This window comes from Haliotis cracherodii, unplaced genomic scaffold, assembly GCF_022045235.1.
Source record: "Haliotis cracherodii isolate W230 unplaced genomic scaffold, xgHalCrac1.p SCAF_2, whole genome shotgun sequence".
NCBI lineage: Eukaryota > Metazoa > Mollusca > Gastropoda > Lepetellida > Haliotidae > Haliotis > Haliotis cracherodii.
Window position 1 is genome coordinate 38,310,395 of NW_027266275.1, and position 21,684 is coordinate 38,332,078.

Consider the following 21,684-nt stretch of genomic DNA (forward strand, 5'->3'; position numbering starts at 1 on the left):
TACAACTGAAACGTTGCATACATCAGTTTAGAGTTTGAAAAAACGTGCTGGTGAAACTGGGTGTTTTTCGTGCCTCCATTATTCGGAACAGGGCGAATTTTGTTCATTTTCATATGGATCATCACTTGTAGACATTAACCTGAAACGTTGGCCACGTGGCTGGGCCGAATAGCGATACCATATAAGAACCCTCTGTTATACCAGCCTTCACAATACCTTTTACATTCGACAAACTGACACGGGCTAGTGGGCTAGTAAGAATGTGAGGGAGACTAGATATTTTTTCAGCTATGGATGCAAAACCAGTTATAAACTATGAGCCTAAATAAAACTTTTCTTTAAAAAACACACACCTTGCAACAATTTATTTTTGGTGGCCGACATGTTCTTTTTGTTCAACAGTCTGAAGCATAATTATTTTCCAATCAATTTCTGAGACAATTTATTTGTTTCTGATAAAATCCTTCCCACCCACACACTCACAGTCAGAGAAATCCAATTGTCCGTTCCATTTTGAAAACGCTGATGTGGACGTACAGGGGACGAATTCAGACCCCTTCTATCATTTATGTATTTTTGTAGAATGCCAGATACGAATAGTACGTCATATTTGTATTAATCTACTCTTGCATACAAGTAGGTGTCAACATAGGCGTTTTACTTGCACCTGACCACAGCCTATGTATAAAAGCATGCCCTCTGCTTTTTCTGAAGATCACGGGCCAAAGGAACAGCAGTGAAGTCGATTTCTGGAAGGCCACAATGAAGAGACGAGTGGAATCCAATATTGTCTGGGTCGAAGGGAGATCACTCTCAATCCCTTGTCCGACTACCGGTATTAGATGGTGAAGTGCTCGTAATATATCCTATGTGGCGACACTTGTGTTTTAGAGAAGAAAGGCAATTCTCGATTCGAACTCCATCAATAGGAAGCCACAATCATTGTTTCATTAGAAAAGTTTAGCTAGTTAATTGGAATATTAAAATTCTTCAATAACAAAGTGTCCAAGAGAGCTATCCTCGGAAAATATCCCGTGTCACAATTGTCGCCACATAAAAATTTAGAAGTGTCAAATCTTAAGGTAGCCCCACCTATTCAGAAATCTTCTGCCGAGTACAGATCATGAAATTGGGACACAGCAGAACAGCAATATAGGGGCAACTTTCACTGATTAACAATATCCATATGAATTTATGTCTCGTGTTCGGGAACCTTGGGATTTGGCCAGATGCCTATATTGCGATGCTGCTGTCGCCCAGATATTATTAGCTGTAAGGATGAAACACTGTAGACAAAACAGACAACTTGTGTATACATTACAGAAACATTTATTCAGATCACAGAAAGCCGAAAGTAATATGCCTCAAGAGAGATCCAAAAACGGGCCAAAATTGTATAGAACGTATAGTCTTGTGCGATTCTAATAAGCCAAGAGGTTTGCCGAAACGAAAGTGAAAGTTGGGCCAAAATGTATGTGCCTAAAAATACGCCAAAATGCACAAAGAGCAGTTATGTGGAAAGGTACTCTCTCTCTCTCTCTCTCTCTCTCTCTCTCTCTCTCTTATACAGACATATATGTACTCGTTAATTCACTCTAACTCTCATCTCTAACATACATACCTTCTTCCTCTCACACACACATACATACATACTCATTCAGTCAGTCACACACACAGACACACAGACACACACACACATTAGCACACTTACACACTAATACACTAACACGAACACATGCTCATTCAATCTTTCATTTACACTCACATACGCACACATACATACACACATGCTCATTCTCTCACTCACTCGAACACATTCAGACATTAAAAGGATAAGGAGTCTAAGAGAAGATCACACACACATTCATACATACTCATTCAGTCAGTCCATCACACAGACACACATACACACAAACACACACACACACACTAACACACACACACTAGCACACTTACACACTTACACGAACACATGCTCATTCAATCTTTCATTTACTCTCACATACGCACACATACATACACACATGCTCATTCACTCACTCACTCGAACACATTCAGCAGTAAAAGGATAAGGAGTCTAAGAGAAGATCTTCCTAAAGAAGGCAGCAGCTCTCGTCAGCGCCTTTCTAAAGGGATGAATCTCTCTGTCATCCACAAAGCTGTGGTCGTCCTCGTCCTCGTACACCCAGTAGTCACTGTCATCGTCGTCACTTGGGGCAGGGTAGTGATCAGCGTGGTTAATGGTGACGGGGGCAGGGAGCGTCTCACCGTAGACAGGGCGGGCCCAGAACGGAGTGAAGACGCTCAGGGGGTCGGGACAACGGGAAGGGGACACAGCCAGGGAACGCTACACATCGAGGGGGTGGAAGGAGGGACAAAGGGAGGTATGTGAGACAGAATACGGGATACGTTTGCAAAGAAAACGAATCACAGTTTATTATAGGGACTGGGCAGACTTAATGTACAATAAATCAGGGGCTATAATAGAAGGAAGAAGTGACAGGGAGGGCATGTAAAACTACATACACAGTCGGACTCCTCATCCTGAGACGGCCACAAACTCACAGCCGCAGGAGTGCCATAATAGCGAATTATGTCCTCCCGAGCTGAAAAAGAAAAACGAAAGCTAGGTTCAGTTAAATGTACGCCGGCGGCTGCGTTTACAAAATCACAACTTACGTCTTCTGACAGCTACAATATGTCACTAGACCTCGGCCTTTTGACAATGCGAATTTCAAGTGTATGTGGGCTTTACAGGCTGTGCTGCAAGACCACCATAAACCAATAAAATGGGTCAAACAGATGCTTTTCACGTAATACAGGTTATCTTACATCTGTACTACATCGCTCGACACTATAATGAACGAACAGGTTTCATCTAAGCACCACATGTCATGTTTACAATCCAAATTTTTCAATTAAGACAATTGCAAATGGCGGCCGCCATCTTCAGTCCCGATACTGCTGCCTAACAACGACCAATTTCACATCTATATTAACATCTTAATACTGTTAAGTGGAATAATTGTGACCTTAAATACCTTGAATGTGAAGCCTTGTGTTCATCTTGGAAGAAGGCACACTTGGAAAGATACAGCAGTGAGCGAAACGTAGAGGTCAGCGGAGCAAATGCGATCGTTTTTCTGTTGTAAACAGAAGGGACGTGGGTAACGGCAACGGTAACTACGTTACGGAGTTCGAGGACTCAGAACGAGGCTCATCGACAGCTTCCGGCGTGGTCAAGCCTAATGGCATTGCAGAGGCTGAAAACAGACGGGTTTATTTCGTCTGAACACCAGGCTTAAGTTGTAACTTACAACTGAAACGTTGCATACATCAGTTTAGAGTTTGAAAAAACGTGCTGGTGAAACTGGGTGTTTTTCGTGCCTCCATTACTCGGAACAGGGCGAATTTTGTTCATTTTCATATGGATCATCACTTGTAGACATTAACCTGAAACGTTGGCCACGTGGCTGGGCCGAATAGCGATACCATATAAGAACCCTCTGTTATACCAGCCTTCACAATACCTTTTACATTCGACAAACTGACACGGGCTAGTGGGCTAGTAAGAATGTGAGGGAGACTAGATATTTTTTCAGCTACGGATGCAAAACCAGTTATAAACTATGAGCCTAAATAAAACTTTTCTTTAAAAAACACACACCTTGCAACAATTTATTTTTGGTGGCCGACATGTTCTTTTTGTTCAACAGTCTGAAGCATAATTATTTTCCAATCAATTTCTGAGACAATTTATTTGTTTCTGATAAAATCCTTCCCACCCACACACTCACAGTCAGAGAAATCCAATTGTCCGTTCCATTTTGAAAACGCTGATGTGGACGTACAGGGGACGAATTCAGACCCCTTCTATCATTTATGTATTTTTGTAGAATGCCAGATACGAATATTACGTCATATTTGTATTAATCTACTCTTGCATACAAGTAGGTGTCAACATAGGCGTTTTACTTGCACCTGACCATAGCCTATGTATAAAAGCATGCCCTCTGCTTTTTCTGAAGATCACAGGCCAAAGGAACAGCAGTGAAGTCGATTTCTGGAAGGCCACAATGATTAGACGAGTGGCATCCAATATTGTCTGGGGCGAAGGGAGATCACTCTCAATCCCTTGTCCGACTACCGGTATTAGATGGTGAAGTGCTCGTAATATATTCTATGTGGCGACACTTGTGTTTTAGAGAAGAAAGGCAATTCTCGATTCGAACTCCATCAATAGGAAGCCACAATCATTGTTTCATTAGAAAAGTTTAGCTAGTTAATTGGAATATTAAAATTCTTCAATAACAAAGTGTCCAAGAGAGCTATCCTCGGAAAATATCCCGTGTCACAATTGTCGCCACATAAAAATTTAGAAGTGTCAAATCTTAAGGTAGCCCCACCTATTCAGAAATCTTCTGCCGAGTACAGATCATGAAATTGGGACACAGCAGAACAGCAATGTAGGGGCAACTTTCACTGATTAACAATATCCATAGGAATTTATGTCTCATGTTCGGGAACCTTGGGATTTGGCCAGATGCCTATATTGCGATGCTGCTGTCGCCCAGATATTATTAGCTGTAAGGATGAAACACTGTAGACAAAACAGACAACTTGTGTATACATTACAGAAACATTTATTCAGATAACAGAAAGCCGAAAGTAATATGTCTCAAGAGAGATCCAAAAACGGGCCAAAATTGTATAGAACGTATAGTCTTGTGCGATTCTAATAAGCCAAGAGGTTTGCCGAAACGAAAGTGAAAGTTGGGCCAAAATGTATGTGCCTAAAAATACGCCAAAATGCACAAAGAGCGGTTATGTGGAAAGGTACTCTCTCTCTCTCTCACTCTCTCTCTCTCTGTGTCTTATACAGACATATATGTACTCGTTAATTCACTCTAACTCTCATCTCTAACATACATACCTTCTTCCTCTCACACACACATACATACATACTCATTCAGTCAGTCACACACACAGACACACACACAGACACACACACACATTAGCACACTTACACACTAACACGAACACATGCTCATTCAATCTTTCATTTACACTCACATACGCACACATACATACACACATGCTCATTCACTCACTCACTCCAACACATTCAGACATTAAAAGGATAAGGAGTCTAAGAGAAGATCACACACACATACATACATACTCATTCAGTCAGTCAATCACACAGACACACAGACACATTAGCACACTTACACACTAACACGAACACATGCTCATTCAATCTTTCATTTACACTCACATACGCACACATACATTCACACATGCTCATTCACTCACTCACTCGAACACATTCAGACATTAAAAGGATAAGGAGTCTAAGAGAAGATCACACACACATACATACATACTCATTCAGTCAGTCAATCACACAGACACACAAACACACACACACACACACACACACACACACACTGACACACTAACACACACACACTAGCACACTTACACATTTACACGAACACATGCTCATTCAATCTTTCATTTACTCTCACATACGCACACATACATACACACATGCTCATTCACTCACTCACTCGAACACATTCAGCAGTAAAAGGATAAGGAGTCTAAGAGAAGATCTTCCTAAAGAAGGCAGCAGCTCTCGTCAGCGCCTTTCTAAAGGGATGAATCTCTCTGTCATCCACAAAGCTGTGGTCGTCCTCGTCCTCGTACACCCAGTAGTCACTGTCATCGTCGTCACTTGGGGCAGGGTAGTGATCAGCGTGGTTAATGGTGACGGGGGCAGGGAGCGTCTCACCGTAGACAGGGCGGGCCCAGAACGGAGTGAAGACGCTCAGGGGGTCGGGACAACGGGAAGGGGACACAGCCAGGGAACGCTACACATCGAGGGGGTGGAAGGAGGGACAAAGGGAGGCATGTGAGACAGAATACGGGATACGTTTGCAAAGAAAACGAATCACAGTTTATTATAGGGACTGGGCAGACTTAATGTACAATAAAACAGGGGCTATAATAGAAGGAAGAAGTGACAGGGAGGGCATGTAAAACTACATACACAGTCGGACTCCTCATCCTGAGACGGCCACAAACTCACAGCCGCAGGAGTGCCATAATAGCGAATTATGTCCTCCCGAGCTGAAAAAGAAAAACGAAAGCTAGGTTCAGTTAAATGTACGCCGGCGGCTGCGTTTACAAAATCACAACTTACGTCTTCTGACAGCTACAATATGTCATTAGACCTCGGCCTTTTGACAATGCGAATTCCAAGTGTATGTGGGCTTTACAGGCTGTGCTGCAAGACCACCATTAACCAATAAAATGGGCCAAACAGCTGCTTTTCACGTAATACAGGTTATCTTACATCTGTACTACAACGCTCGACACTATAATGAACGAACAGGTTTCATCTAAGCACCACATGTCAAGTTTACAATCCAAATTTTTCAATTAAGACAATTGCAAATGGCGGCCGCCATCTTCAGTCCCGATACTGCTGCCTAACAACGACCAATTTCACATCTATATTAACATCTTAATACTGTTAAGTGGAATAATTGTGACCTTAAATACCTTGAATGTGAAGCCTTGTGTTCATCTTGGAAGAAGGCACACTTGGAAAGATACAGCAGTGAGCGAAACGTAGAGGTCAGCGGAGCAAATGCGATCGTTTTTCTGTTGTAAACAGAAGGGACGTGGGTAACGGCAACGGTAACTACGTTACGGAGTTCGAGGACTCAGAACGAGGCTCATCGACAGCTTCCGGCGTGGTCAAGCCTAATGGCATTGCAGAGGCTGAAAACAGACGGGTTTATTTCGTCTGAACACCAGGCTTAAGTTGTAACTTACAACTGAAACGTTGCATACATCAGTTTAGAGTTTGAAAAAACGTGCTGGTGAAACTGGGTGTTTTTCGTGCCTCCATTATTCGGAACAGGGCGAATTTTGTTCATTTTCATATGGATCATCACTTGTAGACATTAACCTGAAACGTTGGCCACGTGGCTGGGCCGAATAGCGATACCATATAAGAACCCTCTGTTATACCAGCCTTCACAATACCTTTTACATTCGACAAACTGACACGGGCTAGTGGGCTAGTAAGAATGTGAGGGAGACTAGATATTTTTTCAGCTATGGATGCAAAACCAGTTATAAACTATGAGCCTAAATAAAACTTTTCTTTAAAAAACACACACCTTGCAACAATTTATTTTTGGTGGCCGACATGTTCTTTTTGTTCAACAGTCTGAAGCATAATTATTTTCCAATCAATTTCTGAGACAATTTATTTGTTTCTGATAAAATCCTTCCCACCCACACACTCACAGTCAGAGAAATCCAATTGTCCGTTCCATTTTGAAAACGCTGATGTGGACGTACAGGGGACGAATTCAGACCCCTTCTATCATTTATGTATTTTTGTAGAATGCCAGATACGAATAGTACGTCATATTTGTATTAATCTACTCTTGCATACAAGTAGGTGTCAACATAGGCGTTTTACTTGCACCTGACCACAGCCTATGTATAAAAGCATGCCCTCTGCTTTTTCTGAAGATCACGGGCCAAAGGAACAGCAGTGAAGTCGATTTCTGGAAGGCCACAATGAAGAGACGAGTGGAATCCAATATTGTCTGGGGCGAAGGGAGATCACTCTCAATCCCTTGTCCGACTACCGGTATTAGATGGTGAAGTGCTCGTAATATATCCTATGTGGCGACACTTGTGTTTTAGAGAAGAAAGGCAATTCTCGATTCGAACTCCATCAATAGGAAGCCACAATCATTGTTTCATTAGAAAAGTTTAGCTAGTTAATTGGAATATTAAAATTCTTCAATAACAAAGTGTCCAAGAGAGCTATCCTCGGAAAATATCCCGTGTCACAATTGTCGCCACATAAAAATTTAGAAGTGTCAAATCTTAAGGTAGCCCCACCTATTCAGAAATCTTCTGCCGAGTACAGATCATGAAATTGGGACACAGCAGAACAGCAATATAGGGGCAACTTTCACTGATTAACAATATCCATATGAATTTATGTCTCGTGTTCGGGAACCTTGGGATTTGGCCAGATGCCTATATTGCGATGCTGCTGTCGCCCAGATATTATTAGCTGTAAGGATGAAACACTGTAGACAAAACAGACAACTTGTGTATACATTACAGAAACATTTATTCAGATCACAGAAAGCCGAAAGTAATATGCCTCAAGAGAGATCCAAAAACGGGCCAAAATTGTATAGAACGTATAGTCTTGTGCGATTCTAATAAGCCAAGAGGTTTGCCGAAACGAAAGTGAAAGTTGGGCCAAAATGTATGTGCCTAAAAATACGCCAAAATGCACAAAGAGCAGTTATGTGGAAAGGTACTCTCTCTCTCTCTCTCTCTCTCTCTCTCTCTTATACAGACATATATGTACTCGTTAATTCACTCTAACTCTCATCTCTAACATACATACCTTCTTCCTCTCACACACACATACATACATACTCATTCAGTCAGTCACACACACAGACACACAGACACACACACACATTAGCACACTTACACACTAATACACTAACACGAACACATGCTCATTCAATCTTTCATTTACACTCACATACGCACACATACATACACACATGCTCATTCTCTCACTCACTCGAACACATTCAGACATTAAAAGGATAAGGAGTCTAAGAGAAGATCACACACACATTCATACATACTCATTCAGTCAGTCCATCACACAGACACACATACACACAAACACACACACACACACTAACACACACACACTAGCACACTTACACACTTACACGAACACATGCTCATTCAATCTTTCATTTACTCTCACATACGCACACATACATACACACATGCTCATTCACTCACTCACTCGAACACATTCAGCAGTAAAAGGATAAGGAGTCTAAGAGAAGATCTTCCTAAAGAAGGCAGCAGCTCTCGTCAGCGCCTTTCTAAAGGGATGAATCTCTCTGTCATCCACAAAGCTGTGGTCGTCCTCGTCCTCGTACACCCAGTAGTCACTGTCATCGTCGTCACTTGGGGCAGGGTAGTGATCAGCGTGGTTAATGGTGACGGGGGCAGGGAGCGTCTCACCGTAGACAGGGCGGGCCCAGAACGGAGTGAAGACGCTCAGGGGGTCGGGACAACGGGAAGGGGACACAGCCAGGGAACGCTACACATCGAGGGGGTGGAAGGAGGGACAAAGGGAGGTATGTGAGACAGAATACGGGATACGTTTGCAAAGAAAACGAATCACAGTTTATTATAGGGACTGGGCAGACTTAATGTACAATAAATCAGGGGCTATAATAGAAGGAAGAAGTGACAGGGAGGGCATGTAAAACTACATACACAGTCGGACTCCTCATCCTGAGACGGCCACAAACTCACAGCCGCAGGAGTGCCATAATAGCGAATTATGTCCTCCCGAGCTGAAAAAGAAAAACGAAAGCTAGGTTCAGTTAAATGTACGCCGGCGGCTGCGTTTACAAAATCACAACTTACGTCTTCTGACAGCTACAATATGTCACTAGACCTCGGCCTTTTGACAATGCGAATTTCAAGTGTATGTGGGCTTTACAGGCTGTGCTGCAAGACCACCATAAACCAATAAAATGGGTCAAACAGATGCTTTTCACGTAATACAGGTTATCTTACATCTGTACTACATCGCTCGACACTATAATGAACGAACAGGTTTCATCTAAGCACCACATGTCATGTTTACAATCCAAATTTTTCAATTAAGACAATTGCAAATGGCGGCCGCCATCTTCAGTCCCGATACTGCTGCCTAACAACGACCAATTTCACATCTATATTAACATCTTAATACTGTTAAGTGGAATAATTGTGACCTTAAATACCTTGAATGTGAAGCCTTGTGTTCATCTTGGAAGAAGGCACACTTGGAAAGATACAGCAGTGAGCGAAACGTAGAGGTCAGCGGAGCAAATGCGATCGTTTTTCTGTTGTAAACAGAAGGGACGTGGGTAACGGCAACGGTAACTACGTTACGGAGTTCGAGGACTCAGAACGAGGCTCATCGACAGCTTCCGGCGTGGTCAAGCCTAATGGCATTGCAGAGGCTGAAAACAGACGGGTTTATTTCGTCTGAACACCAGGCTTAAGTTGTAACTTACAACTGAAACGTTGCATACATCAGTTTAGAGTTTGAAAAAACGTGCTGGTGAAACTGGGTGTTTTTCGTGCCTCCATTACTCGGAACAGGGCGAATTTTGTTCATTTTCATATGGATCATCACTTGTAGACATTAACCTGAAACGTTGGCCACGTGGCTGGGCCGAATAGCGATACCATATAAGAACCCTCTGTTATACCAGCCTTCACAATACCTTTTACATTCGACAAACTGACACGGGCTAGTGGGCTAGTAAGAATGTGAGGGAGACTAGATATTTTTTCAGCTACGGATGCAAAACCAGTTATAAACTATGAGCCTAAATAAAACTTTTCTTTAAAAAACACACACCTTGCAACAATTTATTTTTGGTGGCCGACATGTTCTTTTTGTTCAACAGTCTAAAGCATAATTATTTTCCAATCAATTTCTGAGACAATTTATTTGTTTCTGATAAAATCCTTCCCACCCACACACTCACAGTCAGAGAAATCCAATTGTCCGTTCCATTTTGAAAACGCTGATGTGGACGTACAGGGGACGAATTCAGACCCCTTCTATCATTTATGTATTTTTGTAGAATGCCAGATACGAATATTACGTCATATTTGTATTAATCTACTCTTGCATACAAGTAGGTGTCAACATAGGCGTTTTACTTGCACCTGACCACAGCCTATGTATAAAAGCATGCCCTCTGCTTTTTCTGAAGATCACAGGCCAAAGGAACAGCAGTGAAGTCGATTTCTGGAAGGCCACAATGATTAGACGAGTGGCATCCAATATTGTCTGGGGCGAAGGGAGATCACTCTCAATCCCTTGTCCGACTACCGGTATTAGATGGTGAAGTGCTCGTAATATATTCTATGTGGCGACACTTGTGTTTTAGAGAAGAAAGGCAATTCTCGATTCGAACTCCATCAATAGGAAGCCACAATCATTGTTTCATTAGAAAAGTTTAGCTAGTTAATTGGAATATTAAAATTCTTCAATAACAAAGTGTCCAAGAGAGCTATCCTCGGAAAATATCCCGTGTCACAATTGTCGCCACATAAAAATTTAGAAGTGTCAAATCTTAAGGTAGCCCCACCTATTCAGAAATCTTCTGCCGAGTACAGATCATGAAATTGGGACACAGCAGAACAGCAATGTAGGGGCAACTTTCACTGATTAACAATATCCATAGGAATTTATGTCTCATGTTCGGGAACCTTGGGATTTGGCCAGATGCCTATATTGCGATGCTGCTGTCGCCCAGATATTATTAGCTGTAAGGATGAAACACTGTAGACAAAACAGACAACTTGTGTATACATTACAGAAACATTTATTCAGATAACAGAAAGCCGAAAGTAATATGTCTCAAGAGAGATCCAAAAACGGGCCAAAATTGTATAGAACGTATAGTCTTGTGCGATTCTAATAAGCCAAGAGGTTTGCCGAAACGAAAGTGAAAGTTGGGCCAAAATGTATGTGCCTAAAAATACGCCAAAATGCACAAAGAGCGGTTATGTGGAAAGGTACTCTCTCTCTCTCTCACTCTCTCTCTCTCTGTGTCTTATACAGACATATATGTACTCGTTAATTCACTCTAACTCTCATCTCTAACATACATACCTTCTTCCTCTCACACACACATACATACATACTCATTCAGTCAGTCACACACACAGACACACACACAGACACACACACACATTAGCACACTTACACACTAACACGAACACATGCTCATTCAATCTTTCATTTACACTCACATACGCACACATACATACACACATGCTCATTCACTCACTCACTCCAACACATTCAGACATTAAAAGGATAAGGAGTCTAAGAGAAGATCACACACACATACATACATACTCATTCAGTCAGTCAATCACACAGACACACAGACACATTAGCACACTTACACACTAACACGAACACATGCTCATTCAATCTTTCATTTACACTCACATACGCACACATACATTCACACATGCTCATTCACTCACTCACTCGAACACATTCAGACATTAAAAGGATAAGGAGTCTAAGAGAAGATCACACACACATACATACATACTCATTCAGTCAGTCAATCACACAGACACACAAACACACACACACACACACACACACACACACTGACACACTAACACACACACACTAGCACACTTACACATTTACACGAACACATGCTCATTCAATCTTTCATTTACTCTCACATACGCACACATACATACACACATGCTCATTCACTCACTCACTCGAACACATTCAGCAGTAAAAGGATAAGGAGTCTAAGAGAAGATCTTCCTAAAGAAGGCAGCAGCTCTCGTCAGCGCCTTTCTAAAGGGATGAATCTCTCTGTCATCCACAAAGCTGTGGTCGTCCTCGTCCTCGTACACCCAGTAGTCACTGTCATCGTCGTCACTTGGGGCAGGGTAGTGATCAGCGTGGTTAATGGTGACGGGGGCAGGGAGCGTCTCACCGTAGACAGGGCGGGCCCAGAACGGAGTGAAGACGCTCAGGGGCGCGGGACAACGGGAAGGGGACACAGCCAGGGAACGCTACACATCGAGGGGGTGGAAGGAGGGACAAAGGGAGGCATGTGAGACAGAATACGGGATACGTTTGCAAAGAAAACGAATCACAGTTTATTATAGGGACTGGGCAGACTTAATGTACAATAAAACAGGGGCTATAATAGAAGGAAGAAGTGACAGGGAGGGCATGTAAAACTACATACACAGTCGGACTCCTCATCCTGAGACGGCCACAAACTCACAGCCGCAGGAGTGCCATAATAGCGAATTATGTCCTCCCGAGCTGAAAAAGAAAAACGAAAGCTAGGTTCAGTTAAATGTACGCCGGCGGCTGCGTTTACAAAATCACAACTTACGTCTTCTGACAGCTACAATATGTCATTAGACCTCGGCCTTTTGACAATGCGAATTCCAAGTGTATGTGGGCTTTACAGGCTGTGCTGCAAGACCACCATTAACCAATAAAATGGGCCAAACAGCTGCTTTTCACGTAATACAGGTTATCTTACATCTGTACTACAACGCTCGACACTATAATGAACGAACAGGTTTCATCTAAGCACCACATGTCAAGTTTACAATCCAAATTTTTCAATTAAGACAATTGCAAATGGCGGCCGCCATCTTCAGTCCCGATACTGCTGCCTAACAACGACCAATTTCACATCTATATTAACATCTTAATACTGTTAAGTGGAATAATTGTGACCTTAAATACCTTGAATGTGAAGCCTTGTGTTCATCTTGGAAGAAGGCACACTTGGAAAGATACAGCAGTGAGCGAAACGTAGAGGTCAGCGGAGCAAATGCGATCGTTTTTCTGTTGTAAACAGAAGGGACGTGGGTAACGGCAACGGTAACTACGTTACGGAGTTCGAGGACTCAGAACGAGGCTCATCGACAGCTTCCGGCGTGGTCAAGCCTAATGGCATTGCAGAGGCTGAAAACAGGCGGGTTTATTTCGTCTGAACACCAGGCTTAAGTTGTAACTTACAACTGAAACGTTGCATACATCAGTTTAGAGTTTGAAAAAACGTGCTGGTGAAACTGGGTGTTTTTCGTGCCTCCATTACTCGGAACAGGGAGAATTTTGTTCATTTTCATATGGATCATCACTTGTAGACATTAACCTGAAACGTTGGCTGGGCCGAATAGCGATGCCATATAAGAACCCTCTGTTATACCAGCCTTCACAATACCTTTTACATTCGACAAACTGACACGGGCTAGTGGGCTAGTAAGAATGTGAGGGAGACTAGATATTTTTTCAGCTATGGATGCAAAACCAGTTATAAACTATGAGCCTAAATAAAACTTTTCTTTAAAAAACACACACCTTGCAACAATTTATTTTTGGTGGCCGACATGTTCTTTTTGTTCAACAGTCTGAAGCATAATTATTTTCCAATCAATTTCTGAGACAATTTATTTGTTTCTGATAAAATCCTTAAGCTTCCCACCCACACACTCACAGTCAGAGAAATCCAATTGTCCGTTCCATTTTGAAAACGCTGATGTGGACGTACAGGGGACGAATTCAGACCCCTTCTATCATTTATGTATTTTTGTAGAATGCCAGATACGAATATTACGTCATATTTGTATTAATCTACTCTTGCATACAAGTAGGTGTCAACATAGGCGTTTTACTTGCACCTGACCACAGCCTATGTATAAAAGCATGCCCTCTGCTTTTTCTGAAGATCACAGGCCAAAGGAACAGCAGTGAAGTCGATTTCTGGAAGGCCACAATGAAGAGACGAGTGGAATCCAATATTGTCTGGGGCGAAGGGAGATCACTCTCAATCCCTTGTCCGACTACCGGTATTAGATGGTGAAGTGCTCGTAATATATTCTATGTGGCGACACTTGTGTTTTAGAGAAGAAAGGCAATTCTCGATTCGAACTCCATCAATAGGAAGCCATAATCATTGTTTCATTAGAAAAGTTTAGCTAGTTAATTGGAATATTAAAATTTTTCAATAACAAAGTGTCCAAGAGAGCTATCCTCGGAAAATATCCCGTGTCACAATTGTCGCCACATAAAAATTTAGAAGTGTCAAATCTTAAGGTAGCCCCACCTATTCAGAAATCTTCTGCCGAGTACAGATCATGAAATTGGGACACAGCAGAACAGCAATGTAGGGGCAACTTTCACTGATTAACAATATCCATAGGAATTTATGTCTCATGTTCGGGAACCTTGGGATTTGGCCAGATGCCTATATTGCGATGCTGCTGTCGCCCAGATATTATTAGCTGTAAGGATGAAACACTGTAGACAAAACAGACAACTTGTGTATACATTACAGAAACATTTATTCAGATAACAGAAAGCCGAAAGTAATATGCCTCAAGAGAGATCCAAAAACGGGCCAAAATTGTATAGAACGTATAGTCTTGTGCGATTCTAATAAGCCAAGAGGTTTGCCGAAACGAAAGTGAAAGTTGGGCCAAAATGTATGTGCCTAAAAATACGCCAAAATGCACAAAGAGCGGTTATGTGGAAAGGTACTCTCTCTCTCTTTCTCTCTCTGTCTCCCTCTCTCTCTCTTATACAGACATATATGTACTCGTTAATTCACTCTAACTCTCATCTCTAACATACCTACCTTCTTCCTCTCACACACACATACATACATACTCATTCAGTCACACACACACACACACACACACACACACACACACACACACACACACACACAGACAGACAGACACACACAGACACACACACACACACACACATTAGCAAACTAACACACTAACACGAACACATGCTCATTCAATCTTTCATTTACACTCACATACGCACACATACATACACAGATGCTCATTCTCTCACTCATTCGAACACATTCAGACATTAAAAGGATAAGGAGTCTAAGAGAAGATCACACACACATACATACATACTCATTCAGTCAGTCAATCACACAGACACACAAACACACAGACACACTGACACACTAACATACACACACTAGCACACTTACACACTTACACGAACACATGCTCATTCAATCTTTCATTTACTCTCACATACGCACACATACATACACACATGCTCATTCACTCACTCACTCGAACACATTCAGCAGTAAAAGGATAAGGAGTCTAAGAGAAGATCTTCCTAAAGAAGGCAGCAGCTCTCGTCAGCGCCTTTCTAAAGGGATGAATCTCTCTGTCATCCACAAAGCTGTGGTCGTCCTCGTCCTCGTACACCCAGTAGTCACTGTCATCGTCGTCACTTGGGGCAGGGTAGTGATCAGCGTGGTTAATGGTGACGGGGGCAGGGAGCGTCTCACCGTAGACAGGGCGGGCCCAGAACGGAGTGAAGACGCTCAGGGGGTCGGGACAACGGGAAGGGGACACAGCCAGGGAACGCTACACATCGAGGGGGTGGAAGGAGGGACAAAGGGAGGCATGTGAGACAGAATACGGGATACGTTTGCAAAGAAAACGAATCACAGTTTATTATAGGAACTGGGCAGACTTAATGTACAATAAAACAGGGGCTATAATAGAAGGAAGAAGTGACAGGGAGGGCATGTAAAACTACATACACAGTCGGACTCCTCATCCTGAGACGGCCACAAACTCACAGCCGCAGGAGTGCCATAATAGCGAATTATGTCCTCCCGAGCTGAAAAAGAAAAACGAAAGCTAGGTTCAGTTAAATGTACGCCGGCGGCTGCGTTTACAAAATCACAACTTACGTCTTCTGACAGCTACAATATGTCATTAGACCTCGGCCTTTTGACAATGCGAATTCCAAGTGTATGTGGGCTTTACAGGCTGTGCTGCAATACCACCATTAACCAATAAAATGGGCCAAAAAGCTGCTTTTCACGTAATACAGGTTATCTTACATCTGTACTACATCGCTCGACACTATAATGAACGAACAGGTTTCATCTAAGCACCACGTCAAGTTTACAATCCAAATTTTTCAATTAACCCTCTGGATGCCGAGTTTTTTTCTCTGATGCACATTTTCCTAAGATCGGAAAGGTGAAGGTTGTGCGAGAATTGCGCTCACGCGGCACTGGATCTACCTCTAGCTATAAAATTACGCAGAGGTGGAGAATATTAAATGTCTTACTTGATGGTGCAAATTTAACTGTAAATATCAAACCTGTTTTTAAAAAAGACACTCCTAAGTGTTGTCCGAGAATTTATTCTGCGTTGAAAAACAGTAAATTTCTCCGCTTTTTATCGTACACCGATAAAAGTACTGTGCGACAATTTTTTTTATTAAGAAGCTTTACGGAAACTGTGAGCGAACAAAATACTGCCTAATATCTGAACGACATAACTACATATCAAATGGAGTTATATGCGTATGTATAACGACATACATTCAATTCCAAAAATAGCAAGCCGTAAATGACGAAAACTGATTTTTCTCTATGACGTCAAAAGGTGACAGAGAGGTTACACACGTACAAAGAAAAGGGGGCATAACTTCGCTATGCTTAGCTCTACTTTGTTGTAACTCAGGTCACTTGGTGAGAATTAGCTGTGAGAACGGACAAAATATTTTCGTGGTGTTTTGTTCAGGAGGAACCAAACTATTCCAACACAAATATCGATATTGAAACTGTACACGTTTAGTTATAAAATATACCCATAAGAAATGATGAAATCGTACTTCATAAAAAGGATGGCCTTATCTTAGCTATAACTTAGTCCTTACATTCCAACATTCTCCTGATTGTGTAAGTGTAATTTGACTAATGTTGCATCATTATTCATGGAGCACAAGCCCTATCACCAAATGTAATGAAATACCCTAAAAATAACACGATTCCTTTTGACGTCATGGCTGGTTTTATGTCTTTGATAACGTCGGAAAAAGACGACACTGGTATTTTGATTAATATATATCTCCCCTAATTTTCGTTCATGGTATGGAAAATCTCGATGTGTGGAACGGAATTTGACGCTTTTTCGACACAACATAAAATGACTGCTCTCACCAAGTAAATAATGTCTTGAATATGTAAACAATTAGATAGTTTATCGTGTATCTTAATTGGACAAGACACGCACCTGTTTGGCATCAGCTTACGTAATGAAATTCCCAAAAGAATATTTCAAAACAACCAAAACTATATTCAATATTGGACACATATTTGTTCATGATTATGTTATTTTTTCTTACACAATAAAAGATGCAAAGAAAGCTCTTTTGGTATAGAATTATCAGGATAATCGTATACGTTTGAACCAACGGGGTACCTGGCATGTGTTATATATTTATACATTTTACAATTCCTGGAGAAATAAAGTAAACTGTTTACTATCCTGTGATCACAACATTGAATTTTTTTTTGTAACCATTGATTATATAATGCAAAACGAGAGGAATAATTCGTAAATTGTTTGTGACTAACGCGCACCTGGCGAATCGTTAGATATCACTGTTCTCTGTATCCAACGACATAAAAGACAAATCCAAGACCAAGACATTTCAGGAATGTGTGCATATATTTTACCGAAAAATATTATCCATTTTGTTAAAGTAATATATTCAGTTTTAGTTATAAAATAAAATGAAACGGCTATTCATGGACATTGGTTATATGAACTTATAATATTGACTTATTACACATCCCAAGAAATGCGTACATGCTGCAGGTACATTTACACTTCATCTTGTAACACTTGTCCACAGGAAAGAAATATCGTAGTCGACACTTTAAACCTATCACATTGCTATGTAAACAATGTTCAAACAAACAGGAGATTATCAAAGGTTCGTTCATACATGTTGTGGCCTATATGTACGTATGATTTCATTTTGAACATTGACAAATATCCAAAGTGAAATTAATTGTGTGAATTTTTTTAAAAAGACATGCAAAATATACACCATAACTGAGACTGTAAACAGCACGATACAGTGATCGTGTGCACTCTCATTCAAGGACCTTCACCTCAAAGAAATTACCAAATATGTACAACAATGTTGACGTATGACATCACTACCTGTGACCCACTTTTACAAAATGGCGTGTACACTTTCAACAGTACGCGGGATTGTACGAGGGGACTTTCGTTGATTCAGGGATCGTATAAACATAAATGTGACATGTAAGTAATCAGATACATTCTGATAGTCTATGTACTGTTATTTGTTGTCATAATTTTCATTGAAACAAACGGAAATAGTCAGAAATTCCGATAAATACCGTTGTCGTTGTGCGTGATTTTGCGTCAGTCATGGCGTCAACAAGAACGGTAACTTTGACAACTTCTGTTGAAAATATCAAATCATTGCAATGTATCTATTTGAAATTCCCTAATTCTTCTTACGATTCTCTCCCCATGCATATTCTGAAAATGTTGAGCCAATATCTTGAACGAATAGACGAATGGATAGCTCAAAATAGGAGAATATGCTACACTGTAGAATCTGAATTTTGCTTTGTTTACATTTCAACCATGTGCAGTTTTTCGAGCACAGCGTTCGTTTTCACACCTAAATTATTTTGCTTAATTTCATCTAGCCACTTTGTATTGGTGACAAAGACCACTGGTCATTTGATTCTAAAATGTATGAGGAATTCAAGGATGTAGGTATAGCAGATAAGTTTGAAATATACTTGATGTTACAGGCGTCTCATAACCGGTGCACCTCAAACGTGTTTTTGTAAACACTATCCAATATGGCGAAAAGTTCACTTCGGCGTTCGTGTTTTCGTTTTTTCCAAAACATTCTAATCGATTCTCGGGTTATCGGAGACGTTTTGGAATGAACATTGGTGATTTCATAAAAGAAAGATACCCGTGATCACTAATATGCTATTTTTGAAATTCATTTCTCCGAGTAAATATGCGAAATTTAGATTTCAAAACATGCTGTAAATAACGCCTTGAGTGGTGATTTAGTAATGTGTAAAAAATGGCGACATTTACGATGTACCTAATTTTCAGAGGTCATGTTCAGTACTTTTGCTTCGCCTAAAATGCCAGTGGATGATATCACAGAACAGGGAATTTCACACCTTATTCAAAACTGTAAAGTGTAGTTGTGTGGGTGATGTATTTTGAATTTTATTCGACTTCAAAGTGAGGGCTGTAGAGGAGGGACATATATGTCCCTCTGGCATCCAGGGGGTAAGACAATTGCAAATGGCGGCCGCCATCTTCAGTCCCGATACTGCTGCCTAACAACGACCAATTTCACATCTAATTTAACATCTTAATACTGTTAAGTGGAATAATTGTGACCTTAAATACCTTGAATGTGAAGCCTTGTGTTCATCTTGGAAGAAGGCACACTTGGAAAGATACAGCAGTGAGCGAAACGTAGAGGTCAGCGGAGCAAATGCGATCGTTTTTCTGTTGTAAACAGAAGGGACGTGGGTAACGGCAACGGTAACTACGTTACGGAGTTCGAGGACTCAGAACGAGGCTCATCGACAGCTTCCGGCGTGGTCAAGCCTAATGGCATTGCAGAGGCTGAAAACAGACGGGTTTATTTCGTCTGAACACCAGGCTTAAGTTGTAACTTACAACTGAAACGTTGCATACATCAGTTTAGAGTTTGAAAAACGTGCTGGTGAAACTGGGTGTTTTTCGTGCCTCCATTACTCGGAACAGGGCGAATTTTGTTCATTTTCATATGGATCATCACTTGTAGACATTAACCTTAAACGTTGGCTGGGCCGAATAGCGATACCATATAAGAACCCTCTGTTATACCAGTCTTCACAATACCTTTTACATTCGACAAACTGACACGGGCTAGTGGGCTAGTAAGAATGTGAGGGAGACTAGATATTTTTTCAGCTACGGATGCAAAACCAGTTATAAACTATGAGCCTAAATAAAACTTTTCTTTAAAAAACACACACCTTGCAACAATTTATTTTTGGTGGCCGACATGTTCTTTTTGTTCAACAGTCTGAAGCATAATTATTTTCCAATCAATTTCTGAGACAATTTATTTGTTTCTGATAAAATCCTTCCCACCCACACACTCACAGTCAGAGAAATCCAATTGTCCGTTCCATTTTGAAAACGCTGATGTGGACGTACAGGGGACGAATTCAGACCCCTTCTATCATTTATGTATTTTTGTAGAATGCCAGATACGAATATTACGTCATATTTGTATTAATCTACTCTTGCACACAAGTAGGTGTCAACATAGGCTTTTTACTTGCACCTGACCACAGCCTATGTATAAAAGCATGCCCTCTGCTTTTTCTGAAGATCACGGGCCAAAGGAACAGCAGTGAAGTCGATTTCTGGAAGGCCACAATGAAGAGACGAGTGGAATCCAATATTGTCTGGGGCGAAGGGAGATCACTCTCAATCCCTTGTCCGACTACCGGTATTAGATGGTGAAGTGCTCGTAATATATCCTATGTGGCGACACTTGTGTTTTAGAGAAGAAAGGCAATTCTCGATTCGAACTCCATCAATAGGAAGCCACAATCATTGTTTCATTAGAAAAGTTTAGCTAGTTAATTGGAATATTAAAATTCTTCAATAACAAAGTGTCCAAGAGAGCTATCCTCGGAAAATATCCCGTGTCACAATTGTCGCCACATAAAAATTTAGAAGTGTCAAATCTTAAGGTAGCCCCACCTATTCAGAAATCTTCTGCCGAGTACAGATCATGAAATTGGGACACAGCAGAACAGCAATATAGGGGCAACTTTCACTGATTAACAATATCCATATGAATTTATGTCTCATGTTCGGGAACCTTGGGATTTGGCCAGATGCCTATATTGCGATGCTGCTGTCGCCCAGATATTATTAGCTGTAAGGATGAAACACTGTAGACAAAACAGACAACTTGTGTATACATTACAGAAACATTTATTCAGATAACAGAAAGCCGAAAGTAATATGCCTCAAGAGAGATCCAAAAACGAGCCAAAATTGTATAGAACGTATAGTCTTGTGCGATTCTAATAAGCCAAGAGGTTTGCCGAAACGAAAGTGAAAGTTGGGCCAAAATGTATGTGCCTAAAAATA

The 21,684-nt window shown here is 41.2% G+C and overlaps 4 protein-coding genes across 4 annotated transcripts; all 4 read right to left on the reverse strand.

Moving 5' to 3' along the window:
* Window positions 1-2,077: 2,077 nt before the first annotated feature.
* Window positions 2,078-3,066, reverse strand: LOC139468121 (uncharacterized). The gene is made up of 3 exons (XM_071249878.1): window positions 3,042-3,066; window positions 2,527-2,606; window positions 2,078-2,347 (listed from the first exon to the last, which is right to left on the reverse strand). The coding sequence occupies exons 1-3, from the start codon at window positions 3,064-3,066 to the stop codon at window positions 2,078-2,080; spliced, it is 375 nt and encodes a 124-aa protein (XP_071105979.1).
* A 2,540-nt stretch (window positions 3,067-5,606) lies between these two features.
* On the reverse strand, window positions 5,607-6,595 carry LOC139468414 (uncharacterized). Its single transcript, XM_071250367.1, has 3 exons — window positions 6,571-6,595; window positions 6,056-6,135; window positions 5,607-5,876 (listed from the first exon to the last, which is right to left on the reverse strand). The coding sequence occupies exons 1-3, from the start codon at window positions 6,593-6,595 to the stop codon at window positions 5,607-5,609; spliced, it is 375 nt and encodes a 124-aa protein (XP_071106468.1).
* A 2,319-nt stretch (window positions 6,596-8,914) lies between these two features.
* On the reverse strand, window positions 8,915-9,903 carry LOC139468410 (uncharacterized). The gene is made up of 3 exons (XM_071250364.1): window positions 9,879-9,903; window positions 9,364-9,443; window positions 8,915-9,184 (listed from the first exon to the last, which is right to left on the reverse strand). The coding sequence occupies exons 1-3, from the start codon at window positions 9,901-9,903 to the stop codon at window positions 8,915-8,917; spliced, it is 375 nt and encodes a 124-aa protein (XP_071106465.1).
* Window positions 9,904-12,441: 2,538 nt separating this feature from the next.
* On the reverse strand, window positions 12,442-13,430 carry LOC139468737 (uncharacterized). Its single transcript, XM_071250863.1, has 3 exons — window positions 13,406-13,430; window positions 12,891-12,970; window positions 12,442-12,711 (listed from the first exon to the last, which is right to left on the reverse strand). Exons 1-3 carry the CDS (start codon window positions 13,428-13,430, stop codon window positions 12,442-12,444), a joined length of 375 nt encoding a protein of 124 aa, XP_071106964.1.
* Between the last annotated feature and the right edge of the window lie 8,254 nt (window positions 13,431-21,684).